The 23,469-nt window shown below is 37.4% G+C and overlaps 1 protein-coding gene across 3 annotated transcripts in view; it reads right to left on the reverse strand.

Annotated features, from left to right (window-relative positions):
• The window catches only part of Cntnap5 (contactin associated protein family member 5), a 936,592-nt gene that overhangs the window by 350,940 nt on the left and 562,183 nt on the right, over window positions 1-23,469 (reverse strand). For all 3 annotated transcript variants that reach the window (XM_048329504.1, XM_048329503.1, XM_048329502.1), the window contains exon 11: window positions 20,255-20,361. In XM_048329504.1, coding sequence (XP_048185461.1) covers window positions 20,255-20,361 — 107 coding nt within the window. The remainder of the gene's footprint in view (window positions 1-20,254; window positions 20,362-23,469) is intronic.

The following is a 23,469-nucleotide window of genomic DNA, read 5'->3' on the forward strand; positions in this document are numbered from 1 at the left end:
GGGATGTCAATGTTGTTTTAATTTGCATTTCTTTTATGGCCAGTGATGCAGAGCAGTTCTTCATGTGTCTCTTGGCCATTCTCATTTCCTTAGAGAAGAGAATATCTTTTCATAAACATGTGAACCATATAGAATTGCAACATAGGATGCTAACATGCAGACTAAATTTATACTATCTAATTTTCCTCCAAAGTCTGCTTAATAAATACCCAATGTTTAAATAGTGTTAACTGTCCTGTAATAACATAACTACATAGTTAAGGCTGATATGTATTGCTGGGCAGGACTGATTTGTTGTAAAGTTAATGAAGCTGAAATTTCATGATTCCTTTGGTAATTTGTGTCCTAGAAATATGTTCATAGGGTTATTTCCTTTTGCACACTGTGTGTGTGGCTGGACACTCATTCAAACGTGCAGGCAATATGTGTGGAGTGGTAGTAAGGTGATTTAGACCTGACATGATTGTGGGCACTGGCGAAGTGCTCTCTGTAAGGCTATCTTTGTATTGCATGTCCAGGACTGAAAACCACAGTGGAGAAGAGAAGATGAGCATGAGATGGAGGGAGAACAGGCCAGGCCAGAGTCAGCAGCACACACTGTAGCCCATGAACTTTGCTATTGTTCTTGATCTTACTGGACTGAACATTCTTCAAAAGCTGAGGACCTTTGTCACATAGCTAAATATATAGACCTGGCCTTGGAATAAGAAAAGCTGAAGTGGGATAGGGAGAAAGGTGGAATAATTTTAGATCCATCCTCTGCCTTGCACCAGTGAGATAAGACACCAATCTATAATAGTAAGTGTGCACTGCAAAAAGCTGCTGTATCCTTTCTTTCTTTTAAAGTGTCTTCCAGTTTCTCTCTTTTAGTTCCCATAAACAATACAGGAAAGAAAATTCTGGAGAATATAGTTTAGCTAAACCATGTCAGCTTATCATAGCAATTCCACACTTAACCAAAGAAAGTAAGTTGTTCTAATTGCAATTTGTTGAATTAAGATGCTCACTGTGCCTGGATAATACCACTTTCTTTTGCCCCTGCCCTTCCCATTGTCACCTCCATGGCCTACTATTACTGGAGAAGCCACAGAAGCTTTCAAGACTAATTTAGAGAAATTATGTTTTGAGTTAACTATTTAGTTCAGATTGGTGGGCTGTAAATGACTTTGCAGGCTGTTACAGGCAGATTTATCACTGGCTATAAGATTTTAGAGTGGCTTTCTCAATAGGTCTGCTGCTTCCCATGCAAATGGACACATCATCTTAACACACAGTCTTGTGTAGCACAGTGCACCAAAATATAGGCTGTGAGGGAAAGGTAAGGTGTGAAATGCATAGCCAAAAGGAAGTCTGGGGAAATTCTTCTGTACTTGTGTCTACTTCATGAAACTTGATAGAGATACTTCCCGTTTCACCGCAGACATAAATGCATATGGAATATTACCAATAGTTAGATCAGGGACTCAAGAAACACCTTTGAAAAGTAATTTAAGAAAAATAGGGCTGGGGATATAGCCTAGTGGCAAGAGTGCCTGCCTCGGATACACGAGGCCCTAGGTTCGATTCCCCAGCACCACATATACAGAAAACGGCCAGAAGCGGCGCTGTGGCTCAAGTGGCAGAGTGCTAGCCTTGAGCGGGAAGAAGCCAGGGACAGTGCTCAGGCCCTGAGTCCAAGGCCCACGACTGGCCAAAAAAAAAAAAAAAAAAAAAAAAAAGAAAAAAGAAAAATGGTCAGATCACATGCAATAGAGAACTGCATCACAACTTTCTTTTGAAACATTTACTTTATAAAATTGCTTTACAAAATGTCAAAATTCATTTTATAAAAATTATAAGAAATTATCAGAGTAATCAGATAATGCAAGAAATAATTGTCCTACAATGTGTCAGAAAATTAACAAAAATCTTACCATTTTTTAATTTGGAAACTGATAATTTTGTCTATTTTAAAAGAAGTTATTTAGTAACTTTTAGTGACTTAATTTCTCATTCTAAAAACAATTTCAGAGGAAAGAGGAATGAGAATACTGAAAGAGGTGACACTGAGCAAGATGTATTTATTCATAAACTGCCTTGGTAAATGGCAACTCATTTGTATATTTACTTAAAGATAATTAAAAATGTATGAGAAATAAAATACATAATTTCAGAATGTTGTATTCTAAAGTTTTAGTTTGTATACAGGCTAGGGCAGCATGAAAAGCATAGGAATTCTCCATTTCATTAAATAAAGGAACAACTAAAAATGAAGGTATAATATGCAAATAAAAATAATTTGGAAAAATAAATAAAAAGCCCTCACATCCAATAAGCCTTTTAGTATTTGATCTGCCCAAGATCAGAGCACAGTGATTTTGCTAGTGTGAGCTTTTGTGAACAAGATGAAAATTGCCTGAAGTAAACAACTCAAGAAAAAAAAACTTGGCTCATGATTTCAGAAAATTTTGTCCACATTCCCTAACTCTTTTAATTCTGGGTTCCTAGTAAGGCAGAGCATCATGATACAGGAAGCATGGAGAAGAATCTACTCCCTTCATGCAAGAAAAGAAGAAGGAAGAGCATAGGGACCAGGTATAACCATCAAAGGCAAGCTCTCCAGTGATCAATTTCCTCCTACTGGGCTTCATTCCCTAAAGTTTCTACCTCTTCCCAAATTAGTTCCACAATCTGGGGACTGGGTGTTCAGCATGTGAGGGTCTAGGGGACATTTCTTCTCCTAACCATCACAGATACTGTGCACAGCACTGAGAGCCCATCGTTTGTAAAGTCAGCAAGTCAGGCTACCGTCCACTTTTTCAAGGATGAAGGTGCTTCCTAAAGGAGCACGGCCCCTAAATTCTGCACTTAGGGATCACTCAGTGCACACTGTTCTGTATTTTGCCTTTTGGCTTCCAGATTATGCACAAACTTTTTCCCCCTTTTGAATCAGAAACCTTTAGTTAAAGCTTTACTTATGAAGGGAACATTTATCCCCTTAGAGTCAAATGCAAGTTTCCTGAGTGGGCAGGGCAGGAAAACAAGTGATACTCTCTCTTGAGAGACTCCACCTACAGTCTATTTTATTCACAATCATACACTAGCAAACTCACAGTCAGGACCCAGATAAGGCTTCTAATTCAAAGATACAAGTGCATACTAGGCAGAAGGTAGCATTTTGACCCAGAAACAGTCACACAAATTATTCAGAGACTTCATTTTAGTACCTTTCCTGATGACTTAAATCTCAGATTTTCAAAATTATTTTAGCAGATTTAAAGTACCTGCTTAAATCTATCTGTTTTCATAAGTAATTTTAATTCCCACTCTATCCCTAACTTCCTGTTTGGAAAAAAAAATAATCAAAGCTCTGACTTAAAACTGCTCCTCTTTCTCGGACTAGAGAATTGGTTTCTTGCAGTGCATGTGACTATCGCCTTTGGGGATGTTGGTTTCAGATACAATGGAAGACATCTTTCTCTTCCTGGGTATCCATTGTGTGCATATGTAGCAGGTGCTTCCTTTCCTGGGCTGGTTCTGCTTCATTGCCTGCTCTCTTGTCCACATTCTTTCCTGTTAAGCTTGCATTTCTGAGCACTGGTTCACCTCTCTGCAGCTGCATATCTGGGTTGGAGGGAGTTTCTTGCCTTTCTTTCTCTTTCTGATCCCTTTCAGCTTCTCAAAAAGTTACCAGACTTTTGTCAAACTCTCCGGTATTCCTTCTCAGTCACTGCTGCCTGAACTCTGCCTAACCTTCCCCAATATTCAACAGAGTCTTAATGAGATTGTTTTATGTTGTCATGCTAGAAAATTGAAAATTAAAGAGCTTTGATTTCTTAGTAGAGGAATCACAGAAGGGAATCGGCACACTCACTTTTATCCTTTCTCTTCTAATTAGAGGATAGGACTTTTTTAAGCAAGAAGAGACTGGAGACTATTACAAAGACATGATTGCAATATTCAGGTTTTCTCCTTTTTTTTTTCTAAATTCCCACCTTACCATGATTTTAATTTACAATTAAGAAACCTGAAATGATCTTTGCTAATAGAGAAATAGGAAGATTGATGTTGTCTAGGGAGATTGAAAAATAGGAAAGTCATAAGAGGATATTTCTGCTTCAGTTTGCTATGGCTCCCAGCATGGTTGGCTGGCCACTGTCTCCCAAGAAGACAGTGCAAGCCACACAGCTCAGGGGTTGGCCTGGTTTCCTCATAGTCACTGTCATTTTTTCATAGTCACTTTATCATCTCATTAGCACCGTTATGCTCTCACTGAAAGTCTGTGTGGGTCAGGCAATTTCTCTCCTTCCAATGTCCCGTACTCATCCTCTCCACACTGATAGATGTCCAATTGCTTCTCACTTTTTTTATGAAGGTGCCTGACTATAGGATTAACCATACTGTTCTGAATATTCAGTCTTGTCTACTGTATCCACAAACATACAATAAAACATGTATAAAGTGTTGGTGAATGGTTATATGATTATGGTTGCATGGAGCTAAAAGTTTCTGTACCCTAGTATTTTGTACAGCACCTTTCTAGGTTTAGAAATATCAATGCCATTGTGTAATAGTTGCCTATACAATTCAGCATATTAACAGGCTGTGTACATTGCTTGGGCAATAGTTTGTATCATGCAGCCCTGGAAAGTAGTAGGCTATACCTATTGGTGTTAAGAAATAGCTCATTTTAGTGTTCACACAACAATTAAAAAATATAGGAGACAGCCAAGGAGAACTCTGGAATGAGGAAAAGGGAAGATAGTGTTGCTGGCCTCAGGACCAGAAAAGAGAGCACAGCAATCTTTACCTTCTAATAGAGATCTAAGAAAGTGACAAAGGCCAGCATTTGCTGGCCTTAATTTGAGAAAAGATTACCACTGAAGTGGCATTATCTGTGGAGGGTTTCTCCAATCAGAAAGTGAATGTCATTGTTACCAGCAGATGAATGACATAATGACATACTACCAACAAGGAGGTCTTTGGTGAGGAGGCCTTGGGGGGGTGGAGGGTGGGGAGGGAGTGGGGGGGGGGGAGGAACGAGTAGTGGAGCTCACTAACATAAGTGACTAGTTTAAGTAATCCACATCCTGGGTTCATTAAAGACCAGGAGATAATAACAACTCTAGGACATAGCAGGGAAGCCCGGCAGAAGATACAGAATGGAGGCTGCTGGAGAAGCAAGCAGCCTGACAGAGGAGCCTGAGAATGCACTGTTCAGATGCTTACTGTGGCACATATCATAGAGTGACATTGAGATACCAAAGACAACTTCTTGGATTAAGCCACAGGAAATTATGCTGAGTGGGGGGAAAAAAAGGTCAATTCTATACATTTGTTCTATCCTTATTCAGTTTGTTACATTATTTAGAAGAGAATCCTTAAGAGAAAACTCAGATTTGACTAACAATTGGATGGAATATTGATGCTATATTCGTCAACATTCTGTCACTACAACAACCACCCTGAGGTAGTTCACTTACAAGAAGAACAGATGCATACAGGCTTAGAGTTTTGAAGGTTCTAATCAATGATCTTGCAAACTTATTGCTTTTAGTCCTATAGGGAGGAGAAAAATGGCTCAACTCTCTCATGACCAAAAAAGGAGAAGAGCCCGAGATCCCCCACTCCATTCAAAGACATGTCCTGAAAAATCTAAGTAGTGTACATTAGGTAGTTTCCAATACCTCTCAATAATGCCAGCTCAAGCCAAGCTTTTAACAGGTAGGCCTTTGCTGTAGCAGATGCATATATGAAGTCAGACCTTTTCAATTCTTTCACTTAACTTATTTTGTGATATAGAGAAATCATAAGATTTTCCATGCCAGATTACACACTGGTCAGTGTTATTATTACTGTATTTCACACACTTAAGTGATGTCGGCTATACACAGAAGCATTATGTCATATTAAGTCAATGAATACCATGTTGGGCAAAAGCATATTTAAATATAATTGAGGCGATAAAATAAGCATTAACCTGATAAATGGGCAGACTATGAAAGTTAGTTTGGGGCTGGGAATATGGCCTAGTGACAAGAGTTTTTGCCTCCTTTACATTAATGTAAAGGGCTTAAGCCCTGCGTTCCATTCCCCAGCACCACATATATAGAAAACAACCAGAGGTGGCGCTGTGGCTCAAGTGGCAGAGTGCTAGCCTTGAGCAAAAAGAAGTCAGGGACAGTGCTCAAGCCCTGAGTCCAAGGCCCAGGACTAGCAAAAAAAAAAAAAAAAAAAGTTTTATACATCAACTTAGCTAGTATACAGTACCCCGTTATCTAGTCAAACACTAAAATATGTGTTTCTCTAAAGGTGTTATGTAGATGTAACTAAGTCCATGATAAGTTCAGTTTAGGAAAGAGGCATTAACCCAGAAAACTTAGGTGGGACAGAGCTGATTATATCAGGAATATCAAAACATTGTACCCAAAAACAATAGGCTAAATTTATGCCTTATAATATCCAGATTGTCCTTCCATACTCCTTGCCATTTATTATTTGGACATGCCTAAATATCTATCCCAATTGTGTAATCCAATTTACTCAAATAAAGTCATTTACCTGTTTTCCTATTGGCTTTGTTCCTCTGTTTGAAAGCTCAATGGTATGAAGTTTGCTATTACTATTTTTCCTCACTGCTAGAAAGAACACTCAGTTTGTTGATTTAGCCTCCTCATTTTATCCCAACTCTATCCAAGTTAATGTCCTTTGAATTCTTACTTCTTGCTTACATTCTTGGCTCTGCAGTTTAGATAAGGTTCAGAATTACCCTGAATGCGCTCACCTCCTATCTCATATCTTCCTCCTTGTCAGAGACCTAATATTTGACCAATCATTATATGGAATTTGGACTTTGACCATGTACTATTTTGTGTTATTTTTCTAATGTATTTACAGGGTCCCTCTCCACATTCCTGCTTTATAAAATGCTGATCTCATAAATTAGCTCTCCAAATATTTGAATGTCACCTACCATATTCATCCTAATACTGGATTCAGAGTAGATACTTTTTATGCATGTCTGAAATAAATGTATGTGGCATGGATGGGGAATCTGACTAGGGGAAAAATTTATAAGAACTGGTATTGAGTAAAAATGAGTACCAATGAAAGACTATTATAACTGCAGACAAAATAAGTTATGGATAAACTATGTTCACTAATTTGGGGGTTTGTTTTAATTACTCTAATTGAATTGTAAGAAGCATAGTCTGTGGTAATACATAAAAATAAATTTCTCCTGTGTTTGTGTGTGTGCACACATGTATGCTGCAATACTGGAATTTGTAACTAAGGTCCTCTAACTCTCAGCATATTATCTCACAGATGTCACTTTGCCACTTCAACCAGACCTCAATTTTGTCTTTTTCCTGGCTAAGAATATCACAATTTTGGCTGTGTAGGCTGGCTTTGAATCTTTTTTTTTTTTTTTTGGCCAGTCCTGGGCCTTGGACTCAGGGCCTGAGCACTGTCCCTGGCTTCTTCCCGCTCAAGGCTAGCACTCTGCCACTTGAGCCACAGCGCCGCTTCTGGCCGTTTTCTGTATACGTGGTGCTGGGGAATTGAACCTAGGGCCTTGTGTATCCGAGGCAGGCACGCTTGCCACTAGGCTATATCCCCAGCCCTGGCTTTGAATCTTGATCCTCAGGTCTCTGCATCCTAAGAAGCAAGGATTTTATGTGTGAGCCACCAGTGCCATCAGATGTTTCTCATTCTGATGAATACTTCTGAAGGACTTTATGAATCCATTGTTGTCAAGAACTATGGTTTCTACCAATATAATTCACAGCAGGCACAGAAGAATGTTAGTGATAGAAAAAGCTGTTGGTGAGTCCTCTTTTTAAGGAGGCTTAAATGACAGTCTCTCAATAGTAGAATGATTGAAGACCCAAATATAACCACCTAAAGAAAGCTAGAAGTTAGATTTTTACCTCCTAAGAGAAACAAATCTTCATGCTGCCAAAGAAACATCAATAGTAGGAGATATTGACTAACTTATTTCCAAAACACAAGCTTGGGGAAGGAATATACAGTTCTCAAAAGAAGAAATACAAATGGCTAATAAACACATGAAGAAAATGTCTACATCCTTATCCATAGTGGAAATGCAAATCAACATGGCATTGAAATTTCATCTCATCCTTATTAAAATGGTCATCCTAAAGAAAACAAATAACAAATAATGAATGTTGTGTAATGGGAGAAAAGGAACCTTCTTACCCTGTTAGTGGGAATTTAAACTAGTACAACCACTGTGAAATCAGTGTGGAGATTCCTCAAAAATTAAAAATAGATCACTTTATGACCCTGATACACCACATCTTAGATATATATCCAAGAGAGATTAAATTAACATGAAAGAGAGACATTCATACACTCATACACTGCAGCACTATTCACAAAAGCTAAGTGAGAGAAACAGCTCTTATGTCCTACAACTGATGAATGAATTAAGAAAGTATAGTACCTGTATACAATGGGATAGTATACAGCCATAAAGAAGAAATAAATTATGTTGTTTACAGACAAAAAATGAATGAAATTGGAAATCACCATGTTAAGTAAGCCAAATTTATAAAGACAAAAATAAAAAGTTTTCTTTTTTATGTGGAAGCTAGATATAACAGGGAAATATATAATCCAAGTGACTATATGTATGTGTGTATGCATGTATGTATAAACATTATACATAAACCTAAACATTTGTATAAACATATATATAAACATAATACAAATGTATAAACATTTTTAATAAGGAGATTATTTGAGGGGATTGGAGAGAAGAAAAAGAAAATCATATAGATTGAACAATATCAAAATATACTGCATCTATATATGATGAGATATTCTAATGACACTCACATCTAATAAGACCCAGTAAAACTATCAAATAAGGTAGGGAAATGTGGGATTGAGAAAGAGAGTAATAAAGAAGGTTAATCTCATTAAAGTACAATACATGTATGTGTGAAATACCATGACAAAATACCTTTGAACAATTAGTACACACTATAAAAATGAATGACAAGAATTTAAACAGGTCCAGTGTGGGGATGGAAACCACTGGGAGTAGAGATGGTGAACATAGTGCATAAGTATGGTAGAAGGATTTTACATCTGCATATGAAAACAGAACAGTGAAGTTGGTTGAAGTGTTTTTAATAAGTAGTGGAAGGAGATGAGGGAGAATGATGGAAGGTGTGAATCTAAGTGAGAGTCATTGTGAGTATCTATGGAAAGATTACAACAACCCCCCTCCCATTCACAACCAATACATCCAATATATACCAATGAAACTGCTTAAATAAAAAAGTCTCAAATAATATCACATAAAAGGAAAGAAAAGACATTTAAAGGTCCTTTCCAAACAGAGACATCAATATTTCTTATGAATCCGTTATCAATGGAAGGTCATGGATAATGTAGGTGATTAATGAAACAAAGGCAGTAGAGTCCATTAAGTATCTGCAGAACAGGCACTATATCCAGTGGTATAAGTGTGATCTACTAGTTACCAAAGAATCCTGAGACATAGTCATTGCTGTCCCTATATAGATAAGAAAGGCAAGGTTCAATGTTGGATAGCTTTTCCTACCACTCAAGTATTTTCTAGATCCTGAAACCAAATCCTAAATAATTCATTTTCTGTGCTATGGTTTCATAAAAACAGAAACAGAAATGATTTTATCTTCTATATCTTTGGCATATTCCTTAATTATGTCATTAAATAGTAGATTTCTGTGAGTTAGAAACCAGGGAGCTCCACAACAGCCTCTGACAGTTTCCAAGCTTGGGGCCTCTCTCATCTGAGTGTGTTTCACCACAGCATTTGCACTAAATGTACATGTTGACAACACATGGTAATGAAACCCATCATTAGCAAACAGAATACTCACTTCCTATTCCAGCATAATGACAGTGTCCCCAGGGAGGCAGGAGCCATGCAATGATTGCTAGGGTCTCCACCATCATTTCCAGCACAAAATCTGTGCTACTGAAAACTGACTGACAACTCCTCTGCTGACAAACTAATAAATTCAGTTGTGCATCCTGCTAAGGCAACGGGCAGTTCTATTTCTCTTTTATATTTTCTACATATATTTACTTATCCAAAAGTCTCATTTATGTTAGTATCTTAAAATTATTAACTAAAGCTATGGCAACTAACTGCAGGATGATTCACAAGCTGGTTCAAGAGCTATCATGGAGCTGAGGTGAGGATCTTCAAGAAATACGCTTCAAATAAAATGCTAGAGCCTGTGCTCTTCCATCCAATCAAGACTGGGAAATTTCTCTACATGATGGCTAAGAAAAAAACACACTTGATATCGCGTGCTTTCATATGATCCTGGCTTTGAAAATTGGAACTCTATTCTCTCAATATTCATTTTGCATGACCAATATTATAGCCCTCTTGTTAGCAGAGTCTGATCTCATCCAGTGAGAGAAAACAGCACAGGTAATCATTGTAAGCACTTGTATATGCACAGGTCATATAAGAGCAGGGCTGTTTAGAATAGAGAGTAATTTGGAAGACAATCAGAAAGTATATTCCAGGCAGAATAACTGTAAGGTCACAAGACTGGCATGTTTGAAAGTATCCACCACGGCAGAAAACAAATCGTAGAGCAGAACTGCTCTCACAGGCATTCACAGGGGTCCAAATCATGAATAGCAACATCACTTCTCAGTTAAAGAAAATTGAGAATTATTAGAGGATTTAAAACAGGGCAGCAATGAAACCAAAGTTACTTTTAGGAAGCAGACAACAAGTACTGAGTTTAAAAATAAACCCTGTCACATTAGCAATAGTAATGGGTCTATCCTAGAGTGTAATATAGGTCAAGAATCCTGGGAGTAGTCTGTATATTCAGGTTTTTGTCCTATTTGGGTATTGTAGCTGAATGTCCTTGAGCTCTTCATTCTAAATTGTCCTGAGTTTCATGCCTTTCCTCTGAATATTAGAGGAAAAAAAAGAAATCTGGCCTTGTCCTTCATCAAGCTTTCTATAGAAACACAATAATGCAAGAATATTACAACTATAAGAAGGGTTATGATAACTCTTGTCAGTCATATTTTACACTCACTGATTCATGAATTTATTTCAATCACAATAAGGGGCAGATTCTATTATTTTCCCCTTGAATACAGCACAAGTAAAGCTCAAATTGGTGGAATAACTTGCTGCAGGTAACAGTACTGTTGCATTACAGAAGTTTAGTGTATAGATAGATATTTTATTTCTAAACCACACAGTCAAAATATGTTTGTATTGTTGAAACTGAACACACTAGGAAATTATTTTATGATAATTTTAGTCAAGTCAATTATAGTTTAAAAGAAAATTGACAAACTATATTGAGACTAATCACAATCTTTAATTGCTTATTACCCTTATTACTCTTTGAATTATTCCAGTCCAAATGAAAAAAAACCCAGAGCTTTTAACTCTATCAGACACTTCATGGGTGACACAATAACTGAGCATATGTATCCTTCTAAAAACACCTCTCTGTTTTGAGCAATTTTACACTTAAAATGTTATTTAGGTAATAGTATGAGTGAACACTTGATATTGTTTAAAACACAGAGAAGAGAGAGGCTAGATGACTGTTGTAGATGTTTTCAGGGGCTGGAAGTTTAGAAAATGGTCAGCAGATAGGGAGTGTATAATGTGATTGCAATACACCCAAGCTCATTCTGTCTCGCACTGTAAGAGGGAGTCAAAATTCATTGGATTCATTTGGATTCATTTATAGAAGAGAAGATCATCTTTGTAAAGCTGACCAATAAAGTGTGAACGAGAAGATCTGAATTGTGCCTTCGACCCCACAGTGGAGTTCCATCAGTGACAGTGTAAAATGACTAGCAGGTTTTCCCTAGTGATGGTGTAGTGCCAAACTCTCCCTTCTGGTTGGTAATTTTCAGTGTAAAAAGTATCTCTACAAGTGTGGGATATGAGAGAATAGGAATGTAAATCATCAGACATCTCTTTCATGAAGAGCATTCATAAACGTTCATGAAACTAAATCTTGATATGTAAGAGACAACTGAACATTAAAATGTCAAATTCTAAATAATGTGCTAGTGGTTATATCTGCTGTACATTTAAGCCCCACAATTGTATAAAAGAGTTGCTATTATTTTAGAACTAAGCAGTTGAGGCCAAAAGAAGTAACTTCTTTGTCCAGTACTAAAGTGCTCTCCATAACTTTGACCTGCCAGTATACAAAATGTAGGTACAGATAGAAAGTATCTTTGTATCCTGAGTTAAATATGTATCCATATTCAGGATTACTTCTTACTCATGGAACAAAACACAGCTTTGTGTTTCTCTAGCAATTAGTCTTCTGTTGACTGAAACACATTAAAGGTAAGAGCTCATTGTTCTCACTCAATGTTCAAAGTAAATATCAATGGTTCTCTAAAGAGAGGCAACATCAACAATTCAATTATCTTCAGTTAATGATCTTCTCTTATATTTTGGGGAGTTTTTGTTGCTTCCAGGGCTTGGAATTGATATAAATTTGTGGTTGGATTTCATATACTTTGACAGTCAACAGTAATTATTTTATGTTAACTTTACTCTAAGTTCATTTAACCAGGGGTGAGAGACTATGGTAGGAGAGATGTAGAAATATAGAGAAAGAGGAAGGAAAGAACAGAGTAGAATAAATTAGCATGTAGGAGGTGATTGTGGGGAACTCTTAAGTGACTGAGATGTGTTCAAAGGGAAGCAAATCGATCCAAGGTGAATATATATCCTTTCCCTTCCCCCTCTCAAATAAGAAGTCTTTGCGTTTGTTTGGTTTCTAAATCCTGCTTCATCCATCAAATATTTAAGTGTTTTCCCTTCTACTTAGAGATATGTAATGTAAAAAGGAAGTGTATTCAAGCCATCTAGAACTGAGTTCAAGTCCCACTTCACCAGTCCTGTGGCTTGAGGCATTTGATCATAAAAGGATGTTTGTATTTATTGATTGTCTAGTGTGGTAGAATAAGTACTAGGTGGGAGGCCACTGAAGGAGCCAGGAGGAGCAGCACCTAAAGTAAAATCTGAGTAGATTTGCAGAGGATTCTAATGAAAGGAACAAAGATGTCTTTCTGGTCAAGAGATTTGAATACATGGAAACCAAATTGTTTGAAAGATTGCCATAATCTCACCTACTCAGCTTTACAAAGGTGAGATTAGCTCAGCATATGAGATGATAGGTAGTTATCCCTCCTTGTCCGTGTTTTTGCTTCATGAGGCCTCAGTTACTCATGGTCAATAGTAGTCTAAAAATATTAAGCACGAAATACTGGAGTTAAAAAATGTTGTTAATAATTTTTTTAGAGTAAATTGTCATAATTATGTTACTTTATTATTACTGTGGCCAATTTCTTCCTATACTAACTTATAAACACATATTTATCATATGTATAAATGTACAGGTAAAAGTATGCTACTTAAGCTTTCTATCCTTATTACCCATGGTTAGAACATCCATAGGAAAGCTTTGAATGAAGCCTATGGAGAAGGAAAAACTACTCTATATGGCAAATCAAGAGTACCAGAGGCCTAATGCCGACCTCTTCCTCCACAGGCTTACATATGTTCAGTTATCTCACATATTTCTTTTGATGGATGATTACTCTCTCTCTTTTTTTTTTCTTTTGAGAGTCCTGAGGCTTTAACTCAGGGTCTGGGCACTGTCCCTGAGCCTCTCTGTGCTCAAAGTTAGTGCTCTACCACTTGAGCCATAGCCCTACTTCTGGATTTTTATGTTTATGTGTACTAAGGAATCAAACACAGGGCTTCATGCATGCTAGGCAAACACTCTACCAGTAAGCCACATTCTCATCCCAATAGATGCTTACTCTTAAAAATAACTTCCTGAGAAATTCCTGCCTACTCATGTGTAGCCCCTGTGAGCCAGTCAGTACAATCACTTCCCCAAGTCTTCCGTGTCTGTTTCAATTCTATGGCCTCTCTCTTTATAGTGTATCCAGATCCTTACAATCTAGTCTGAAGAAGATGTCCACTACATGGTAGTTGAGAAATGCTCTTGTGAGGTCTGAGGGGGAAAAGCAGGAAATGCCATGCATTATTCATGGTGTACAGTAAAACACAGTTTATTTGCTTAGGTTTTTACAATTTCAGTAGTGGACTTAACATGGCATGAACAAAACTAATGATAATACAAAAGGTTGTGGTTAATGTCATTCATAAAAAAGAAAACAAAAGGAAAATGGAAGCCAGATGTAGGTGCTCATTCCTGTAATAATAACTACTGAGAAAGAGGTTGAAATGCAGTTCAAATCCATCCTGATCAGAAAAGTCCGAGAGAGTCCAACTGTAAAATAACTACCGACATGACAGGCTAGAGGCATGACTTAGGTGTTAGAGCACAGACATGAGCAAGCAAATAAAGGAAGCATGAGGTCTTCAGTTCAAAACTCATATGCTTTCCCCCCCAAAAAAAAAAGTTTAAAAAAATCTCCTACTTTCCTTGCCCCCATCTGTTCCTCCTTCTCCTTTCCTCATTTTTCATCATCCTTTCTTCTTTTTCTACCTCCTCCTTCTTCATCTTCCTCTGTTCCTTCTGTCTGCATGAAGGTTGGGAACAATCTGCTAATAATAATCCTATGAGTAGATTTTATATTTCTTTATATTTTGATAGGAAACTGATAGAAATATTAAGATAATCATTGTCCTAACTAAAAACAAAATGTGAGTGAGGCTTTTACATAAATCCTTACAATCACATTTCCCTACCTTCTTCAGAATTTCATTCCAACCATCCAAATACCATCCACACGGTCAGAGAACAATACAGCAACAGGAAAAATAAAGAGCTGTTATTTGTCTGTGATGAGTAATACAGACTTTGATAGCAAGACAACTTGAGATGCCTATAATCAATACCTGCCTATTGGCTGCCCAAAGGGAGAAGAAGAATGCTGACATTCTGGTGTAAAGATGAAAAATGAGTTGCGAGACATTGTTAGGCTATCAGAAGCTATATACTCCGTGAAAAAGGATTAGCAATGGGGAGACATGAGGAGACCCTGGGCAGGGCTCCTGTGATTCTTATCAGACATAGATAGTAAGAAAATTAAGGACAGATTCATTCAATGAATCTACGCAGAGCTGATAAGCAAGTGTTCCAGTCTGTTAATGAGTAAATCAATGAATGAAACTGGTGACATCACTGAAGTCTGTGCAATGTCATAATGTGAAGCAGTAGGAGAGTCAAATATCTCTTTCTTGTCTTCACTGTGCTCTTCAGCCTCCTTCTTCCTCTTCTTGTTTGTTGAATCAATATTGTGGCTTGCAATTGGGGCCTAAGTGTTCTCCCTTACCGTCATCACTCAAGGCTGCCAGTCTACCACTGAGCCACAGATCCATGTCTGGATTATTTCTGGTTAGTTGAAGACAAGAGTCTCAGGGACTTTCCTACCCAGACCGATGTAGAGCATCTTCAGATATCAGTCTCCTGTATAGCTGCTTTTACACGCATGAGCTACCAGTGTTCAAATAATGTCCTCCTCATCTTCTTTCTCTTCTTCCTCCTCATCCTCCTTCCTCCTCCCCTCCTTCTTCTCTTCCTTCTTTTCCTCCTCCCCCTTCTATTTCTTTTATCATTAAGCTCATAAGTACTGAAAGCAGCCATCATTGCCTTATATCTCAACACTCATACATAAAAGCCAAACAGATTGAAATCAATTCCATTTTTTCTATTAGCTCTTAACTCACCCTTGCTAGAAAACATTAATTAACAACAAAAAAAATCAAAATACGTGCTGAAGAAATACAATTCAAAAAAATTCAAGATACTATCATTCTGATATTAAAATATCAATATAATCTCATTTTTAAAATTTTGGACAACTCCTTCAATGAAATGCGCTCCAAAGATACCATAATTTCCATAGGAAAGGTTTGTATAGAATTGTTCACTTTTGATTTTTAATTATATCTTATTATCTTTAGTTGTACAAAGAAGTTATCATTCAGCAATTTTGTTTATGAACAAAATATATCTAGTAATTACCCCTTCAACATTGCCCCCCATTTATCCCTAACCCAAACCTCTGCTAATTTTTCCTAATTTTATAGATACTCATTAAATGTTATGATTGAATTTATCAGAGATCTGCAACTAGACTCAACAATATTGCACTGTGGTTCAAAAGGAACACATATGAGCCACTGTTTTTAAAGAAAGAAGATTTAAGCACCAAAGGAACTTCTCAAGAAATTTTTGTTAAAATTACTAAACTTGGGCTGGCAATATAGCCTAGTGGTAGAGTGCTTGCCTTTAATACATGAAGCCCTGGATTTGATTCCTCAGCACCACGTATATAGAAAAAGCCGGAAGTGGCGCTGTGGCTCAAGTGGTAGAGTGCTAGCACTGAGCAAAAATAAGCCAGATACAATGCTCAGGCCTTGAGTTCAAGCCCCAGAACTGGACAAAAAAATAGAAATACCAAACTTTACTTCAATCCATTCAACATTGTGTCAACAAATGGGTGTGATTTTATTCTAATAAATCTTTCTCTGTAGAGTAGGATTGTGACACATGACTGCAATCATGTTACTCAAGGGGCAGAGAAGAGGTTCTTGAATTCCAGGCCATCCTGAAATTCAAACTCTTGCAATTTCCAGTCTAGTCTAGTCTTTGAAACTCTGTCTCAAAATCAGATCAACAATAATAAAAAACCTAGTGCTCACTAAATATGGTTAAGAAGAAGAAATCTAGCACTGACAATGTTTTCTGACATTACTATCAGTTTGACAACTATTACACAGGACATCTATTGTATAACATGTTAGGAACTAGGACTGGGAATATGGCCTAGTGGCAAGAGTACTTGCCTTGTATACATGAAGCCCTGGGTATGATTCCCCAGCACCATATATATAGAAAACGGCCAGAAGTGTCGCTGTGGCTCAAGTGGCAGAGTGCTAGCCTTGAGCAAAGAGAAGCCAGGGACACTGCTCAGGCCCTGAGTTCAAGCCTAGGACTGAAGAAAAAAAAACAACAACAAAAAACATGTTAGGAACTATATGTAGGAAAACTAATTCATGGCAAGAAGAGTCCAAGAAAATAAATATTTGTTTTCTTGAAATGTGCAGAACTGAACAGCATCTTTTGATCAGGCAATCATCATCAGATGAGCATCATCTCAATATCCCTACCGTGAGCTGTGCTGTGAGACGAGACCCAGTAGTCTGGTAATGCCTATCTACCATCTCTCTAAAAGACTCTGAAATCAGATTTCTGTCAGGATTAACTTTGTGATCAGAGTACACCTCAACCAACCAGCTTTTGAATATGCCATCTTCACTATTAGGTAAACTCTGGCCCTTTTCCTGGAAGCTGAAGGCTTGAAAGATATACAAACCACTTACTTTACAAAGTGACTTTGAAAAAAATGGTCCTCACCCAAAATGGCCAAGGGAGTGATTAGAGTGAGGACAGATTCTTGAATTTAATAGGTTCCATGAGAATTTGCCAAAATTACAGATATCCAACACATCTGATTGGCTTTAGCTTGGTGGCCACAAAGGAAGGTAGAACCACAGAGTTACAGCCTATAGTTTTGGGAGTCAATAATTTTGCAAAAAGACAAAAAAAGGCAAATGTGAAAGTGTTTTAAAAAAAGTAAAAACAATTATTTCATTCAGGCTCTTTATGTTGAGTTTCGTTATCAGCTTTGACAGCATTCCTTTAGAATTCAGCACTTCATTTTACCTATTTTCAAGTTCACACTTTTTTAAACCTAAAATTCTTTTATTGTTAGCCTGATAAATGGAGTAAATTAAAGGAGAACATCATCTGTGAAGATGAACTCCTCAAAAAATTGTTAAATTACTTTGGAGAGAGTGAAAAGAGAAAGCTTTAAAAGTCACAGGAATGCTATAATGTGATTTGGCTTATACTTGCGTTTTGTTGACTTAAATCTCCAAGGTACTTTCTATTAGATATATGATCATTTTTGTTTCTACTGAGAATCTTATAACAGTACTCACACACAATCTTGGCAGTCCTATATATGTTCTGCTGTGTTTTGTACAAGTACATTTTAGTTTTTGTTATTCTGAAATAATATCCTTGGAAACAGATTCAAAATATTAGATTGATATTTAATGTGTATTTTATTTAGAGGTGCCAGCAAGAATTCCAGAGATTTTCCTCCTAAAATCTTTTAACACTGCCCTCAATAGATAAAATTATGCATTTACTAAGTCTAATAACCACATACATTGGAAATTCAATCTTTCACTACATTCATTGCTCTCTCCACTACTCCATAGTTTTAAATTAAAAATTGAATTAATATATTTTATTAGACATTCAATCCATGTCTTATATTTTTCTTTTCTGCAGGCAATTAACTGTATATCATCCCTGGCCTATGATAAACAGTAGACTATTTCTGAGTTGCTCAGATTCTTCAATGAGGAAGAGCAGAGAGGAGGGAATAATGGAAAGGGCCTCACACTGACAGCATCAATATCTCTCAGTTGCATCAGAGGCAGTGTAGGGAATCCTGGAGCTGAGCTGTTAGACCTGGGAAGGGTTAAGAGATTGGAAGGCCACCTCAACAGCACTCAGTAGTTTGACAGCCAGCCCTGAAAGATCAAACTGTCAAGGCAAGCCAGAGGTTCAAGTTTCCGCCCTAAGTGTGAGATATTTGGACACCAAAAGATTAAGACCTTGGAGATAAGATGAAAGTCTATGATAAGGGTGGAATGTTCATTGCTTCCCTCCACTTCCTAAGATATCATTTGTATGCAAATAATGTCTCCTGTTGATTATTTTAATTTCAAAGATAGATTGATACCCCAGTTTCTGCAGTATGTGTACTCACCTCCCCTGTACTCTACTAAATAAATAAGCTTATTAATGGGAGTTCTGGGTTTCAGAAGCCAGTAAGCTATAGAACCCCTGGTGACCCCTTTTCTTTCCTCTCTCTCCTTTTCCAGTTCTTCAGCCCAGTATCACATCATCCTGCTGTTCCTGGTTGCTGTTAGCCACAAATGAGATTTCAGCCCAGCCAGTCCCTCTCTATATACTGAGTACCAGCCAATAGTATCAGAATCTAAGAAAAACTGGTGATAGTCTCAGTGTTGCATTCAAAAAAGCAGCAGGATTTCACCTATGTAGTTACTCTGTCTTCCTAGAAGAAACTTTTCCATTGCTCATTGTCCCAACCCAAGTTCAAATTTCACATTTTCCATGACGTATATTAAAATTACAGCCAACACTTTCAGATACGTCCTACCCAATCATTCTAACACTCCATTTCTCAAGTCTACATGCAGTTTGCTAGACAGCAAACTCTCTCTGCTTTATTGTGCATTCTTGTTTGCTGGTTCCAAAAAGAATAGAATAGGAATTAGGGCTTACGTTAGCTTGCTATTTTTTTTTTTTATTCTTCTCTCAATATTTTTGTATACTCCAGCCTATGTATTCTCTGCTTCCTCTCTCACTGCTCCCTTCATTATGAGTACCTAGTTGCCATGTGGAACTACTTGTCATTCAGGCATTCCACAGAAGTCTCTATGCTTTATATACTTCAATTTGTCCCTTTTCCCCAAGTGGTCTTCTTTCTGTGTTTCTACCTCACCATAGGTTTATTGCAGCATCAGGCCAAGCCTTCTACATGAAGGCTCCATAATTGCCCAGGATTGACAGGTAGTTATCATTCCTCCTCACTAAAGCTCAGGTTTTGTTATATCACATCTACTGGTAAGAGAGCACTTGGTCTGCTATTCAGCGTATCACTGGGATTTAATCTGGTCAATGAGGTGAAAGTGGAAATAGTGTTTGGAACTATCAGTTAGGACCTTCCTTGTGCTTCTTCAGGCTCCCTGCCCTGACAACATCAGAGATGATGAAATTTCTACTACCATAAAGAAGACAATGTGCAAGACTGTTTCCACCAACATGTGATGGGCATGTGACATAACCATGACATGGCCAGTAGTTACTGGGACCAGTGGTATATTAATTGTGTGCCCATAACACCTGTCCTTTCCTCTTTCTTTCACTAGATTTCCAACTGATTTACATTATTTCATTTCCTGTCTGTCTTGTGGGAAGTCCACACACCCCTCAAGGATATGTTTTGTATCCTAGTATTCACGTATCCACCACAGTGTTTACCACATAAAATTCTCTCAAATAGCAGAAGTTGGATGAGTAAAAAGTATCTTGATATTAACATTGGTATCTCTGGGGTGCTGCCCATCCCCACATGGACAAACCATGTGTCTACTCACAGTCATGGCAGGTGCCTCCTGTGTATCCTGTGTCAGAGCAGTTGCAGTGGAAGGTGGCCCAGGACTGGGAGCAGCGCCCTCCATGTTCACAGTAGTTTGGCAAGCACCTAACAAGAGGTAATGCAAAAGAAAACAAAAGAAACCACATCAGTAGAAATCAAGGGGAAAAAAATAAAATCCTCCCTCTTGTCCAGCTACATGACTTGATACTGGAAACACATCTGCTGTATTGCTATCCCTAAGCAGACTTAAAGGACATGACACAAATACAACTGTTTTTCAACACAAGCACTACTCAGAGCTGAATTAGGCATGTGATGTGAAAATTCTAACACTGGAATAAATACTTGGTACATGTAGAGTTAAAAAGAAGAGGTTAGAATATATAATGTGCTTCATTCTGCATAGAAAAAAAATGAATATATACAAGTTTTTTTTTTAGTATTTTCCCTTTTTTAGATGAGAAGGAAAGTATCAAATATTTGAGATTATGCTCAGTATTTATGTTTCTTTTTGGGTGATGGTCAAGAAACTATGTTAATCTATACAAACACAATATAGAATTTGAAAAGATGACACTTACTTCACATGTAAAGAAATGTTTTCATTTTTTAAGTAATAATATCATCCTTACAACAAGGCCATTTATGTGATCTCATCAAAACTAAATGGCTATTCTAAAAATTAATTCTACCACACAGAGTAAGAATTCTGCAAATTTTATACAATTTGAACTAACAATGACATCTACATGGTTTGATTTTGGAATTTTGTTTAAAATACACAAGCATTATATGTCAGTTACTGCTACTTACAGTAATATTATTCATGGCAGGGAGTTGAGGCATATGTTGAATATTAGACTACTATGAAGGAAAGATGCTGTGGACAAAATGAGTATGAATAATGTGAAGGAAAAAGATCAGAACAGGTGAAGACTAGGTTAAGTGATAATTTCATAATTGAAGCAAATTTCAAAATTGGAGGGATAAATAAATACTAGAAATTACTCAGGCTTCTAATTGTGAAGACATTTCTTCTAGGTAGAAATTGTAAATGTAGAATGTAGTCACAAAATCCAATGCTTATCCTACAAAATTGTTGTTTTGAGGAGGATGCAAGGGAATGATGGAAAGGGGTGACATTGATCAAGATGTATTCAGAAACTGTTTTGTTCAACGGTTACTCCTTTTACAACTACTTAAAGATAATAACAACGAAAAGAGGGACAATAATAGTACATTGTGGACTTTAGCAATGCCTACAATGGCTCAAATCCCAGCTGAAACAGTATAGACAGTAAAACAGTATAGAGAGCAAGATCTGTTCAAAACTACTGGCAAGTCTTCAGTAAATGCCTATCATATAAATAGTTAAAGTAATGATAAATAATGGATTTGCTGAAAAAAATTCTTTACAATGAATCAGAAGGAGCAAAGAGAAAATACTTTCATTAATTTATAAAGGGAAAGGTGCAAGTAATGAAGTTACCAGAGTGGTATATCACAATAAATGGGTTCATTGTGGAGCTACAAAGAATCTGAGGCCTGCAAAAATGAAGATGATTTACTCTAAATGTCCTGGAAAGGTAGGAAGCCCTCCAGCAATGATTGGTTCACATCCCAGAAAAGTAATATTTCTGCATATGTTCACATGTATTATTAGAAATTTTCTGCTCAGCACAGCAAACATACAATTGTGCTGACAGAGCTTATGTTTGAGAAAAGCTTGTTGATAAGTTCATGGTACCCAAGCATCGCTTATAGTGCAAGGAAAAGGAAAAAAAAAAAACTGTAGTGTTTATTATGAAAATGGTTCACTGAAATCAACTAAACAGGCCAAGTAAAGTAAATAAATAAATAATAGCAGGTTCTCTGTTACTTGCAAATTTTACCTTCCTCTTGATTCCCACTCAATCTCTGGGTCTCAGTGAAGAAAAATTTAAGCAGGTTTGTGTGGCCTGGAGTTTTTGTCCTACACTAGCTGTGCTGTGAGGAAAGTTACAGAAACTTGGAACCCCACTGTCCTATCATCTAGATCCAGGTAAGCTGCTCTCTCTCTCTCTCTCTCTCTCTCTCTCTCTCTCTCTCTCTCTCTCTCTCTCTGGACAAGTCATACAGAAAATACTCACAAGCTCATTTCCTTGCATCTGGGCACTGGCTTGCTTCTGAATATCATGTGGACTGCATACTTTCTTCTACTTTACCTTTCTAAGATAGCCAAACACGTCTCCATCCTGTCTACCTTCCCATTTACTCCATACTTCTCTCTTTCTCTCACTCTGTCACACCAACATGCATAGTTAGCCAATAATGGCATTAGTAGTCCTGATTTCCAAAAAAAAAATGTTCGTTCAGCACTGTGGCTGAATCCAGTATGCCTGGTTATTCAGGAAGCTGAGAATAGAGGATTGAAGTTTGAAGCCAGCCTGGGCAGAAAAGCCTGAAATATCCCATCTCAAAATAACCACCACCACAAAAAAAAAAAAAAAAGCAACAAAAAAACACTGCCAGTCTGGGGGCTTGGATTATATAGTAGAACTCTAGCTGTGAGTAAGGAAACCCAAATTGTGCAAGGCACTGAGTTCAAATTCTGCTAAAATCATCCTAGAAAGAATAGAAAGCTATGTAAGACAGATGTTTAGTGTGTGCATATGCGTGGACACACACATGTTTCTTTTGAGTTAGCCTCATCTTGGTGGCTGACATTGTAAAAAAAGAAAAACAGTCAAGAAAGAACAACACAAATTGCCATCATTATATTACCAGGCATGGGAACTACATTGGTTTATAGTGAAAGAAAAAGAAGGACAGAAAGACAGGAAAGAAGAAAGGAAAGGAAAGGAAAGGAAAGGGAGGAAAGGAAAGGAAAGGAAAGGAAAGGAAAGGAAAGGAAAGGAAAGGAAAGGAAAGGAAAGGAAAGGAAAGGAAAGGAAAGGGTACAGAAACAAACTTCTGGCTTTCAATGTGGGGCAGAAGTGACAGGAGAAGACAATCCTGATGCTGGCTGCATGCCTTGTTCCTGCTGTCCTCAAAACCTCATTGTACCACTTATACTTCCAAAGGTTGGTTGCTTATATCTGCATTGAATTCTGTGAGATAAGCCAAGCCATTTCCAAGGTTGTCCTCATTTCACTCAGGCTAGTTTGAGCTGGGATTTTGTTATGTTTCATTAATAAAACTTTGAACCTTAATTTTTTTTGACAGTCCTGGGGC

The sequence above is a fragment of the Perognathus longimembris genome, chromosome 20 (genome assembly GCF_023159225.1).
Source record: "Perognathus longimembris pacificus isolate PPM17 chromosome 20, ASM2315922v1, whole genome shotgun sequence".
In the NCBI taxonomy this organism is placed as follows: domain Eukaryota; kingdom Metazoa; phylum Chordata; class Mammalia; order Rodentia; family Heteromyidae; genus Perognathus; species Perognathus longimembris.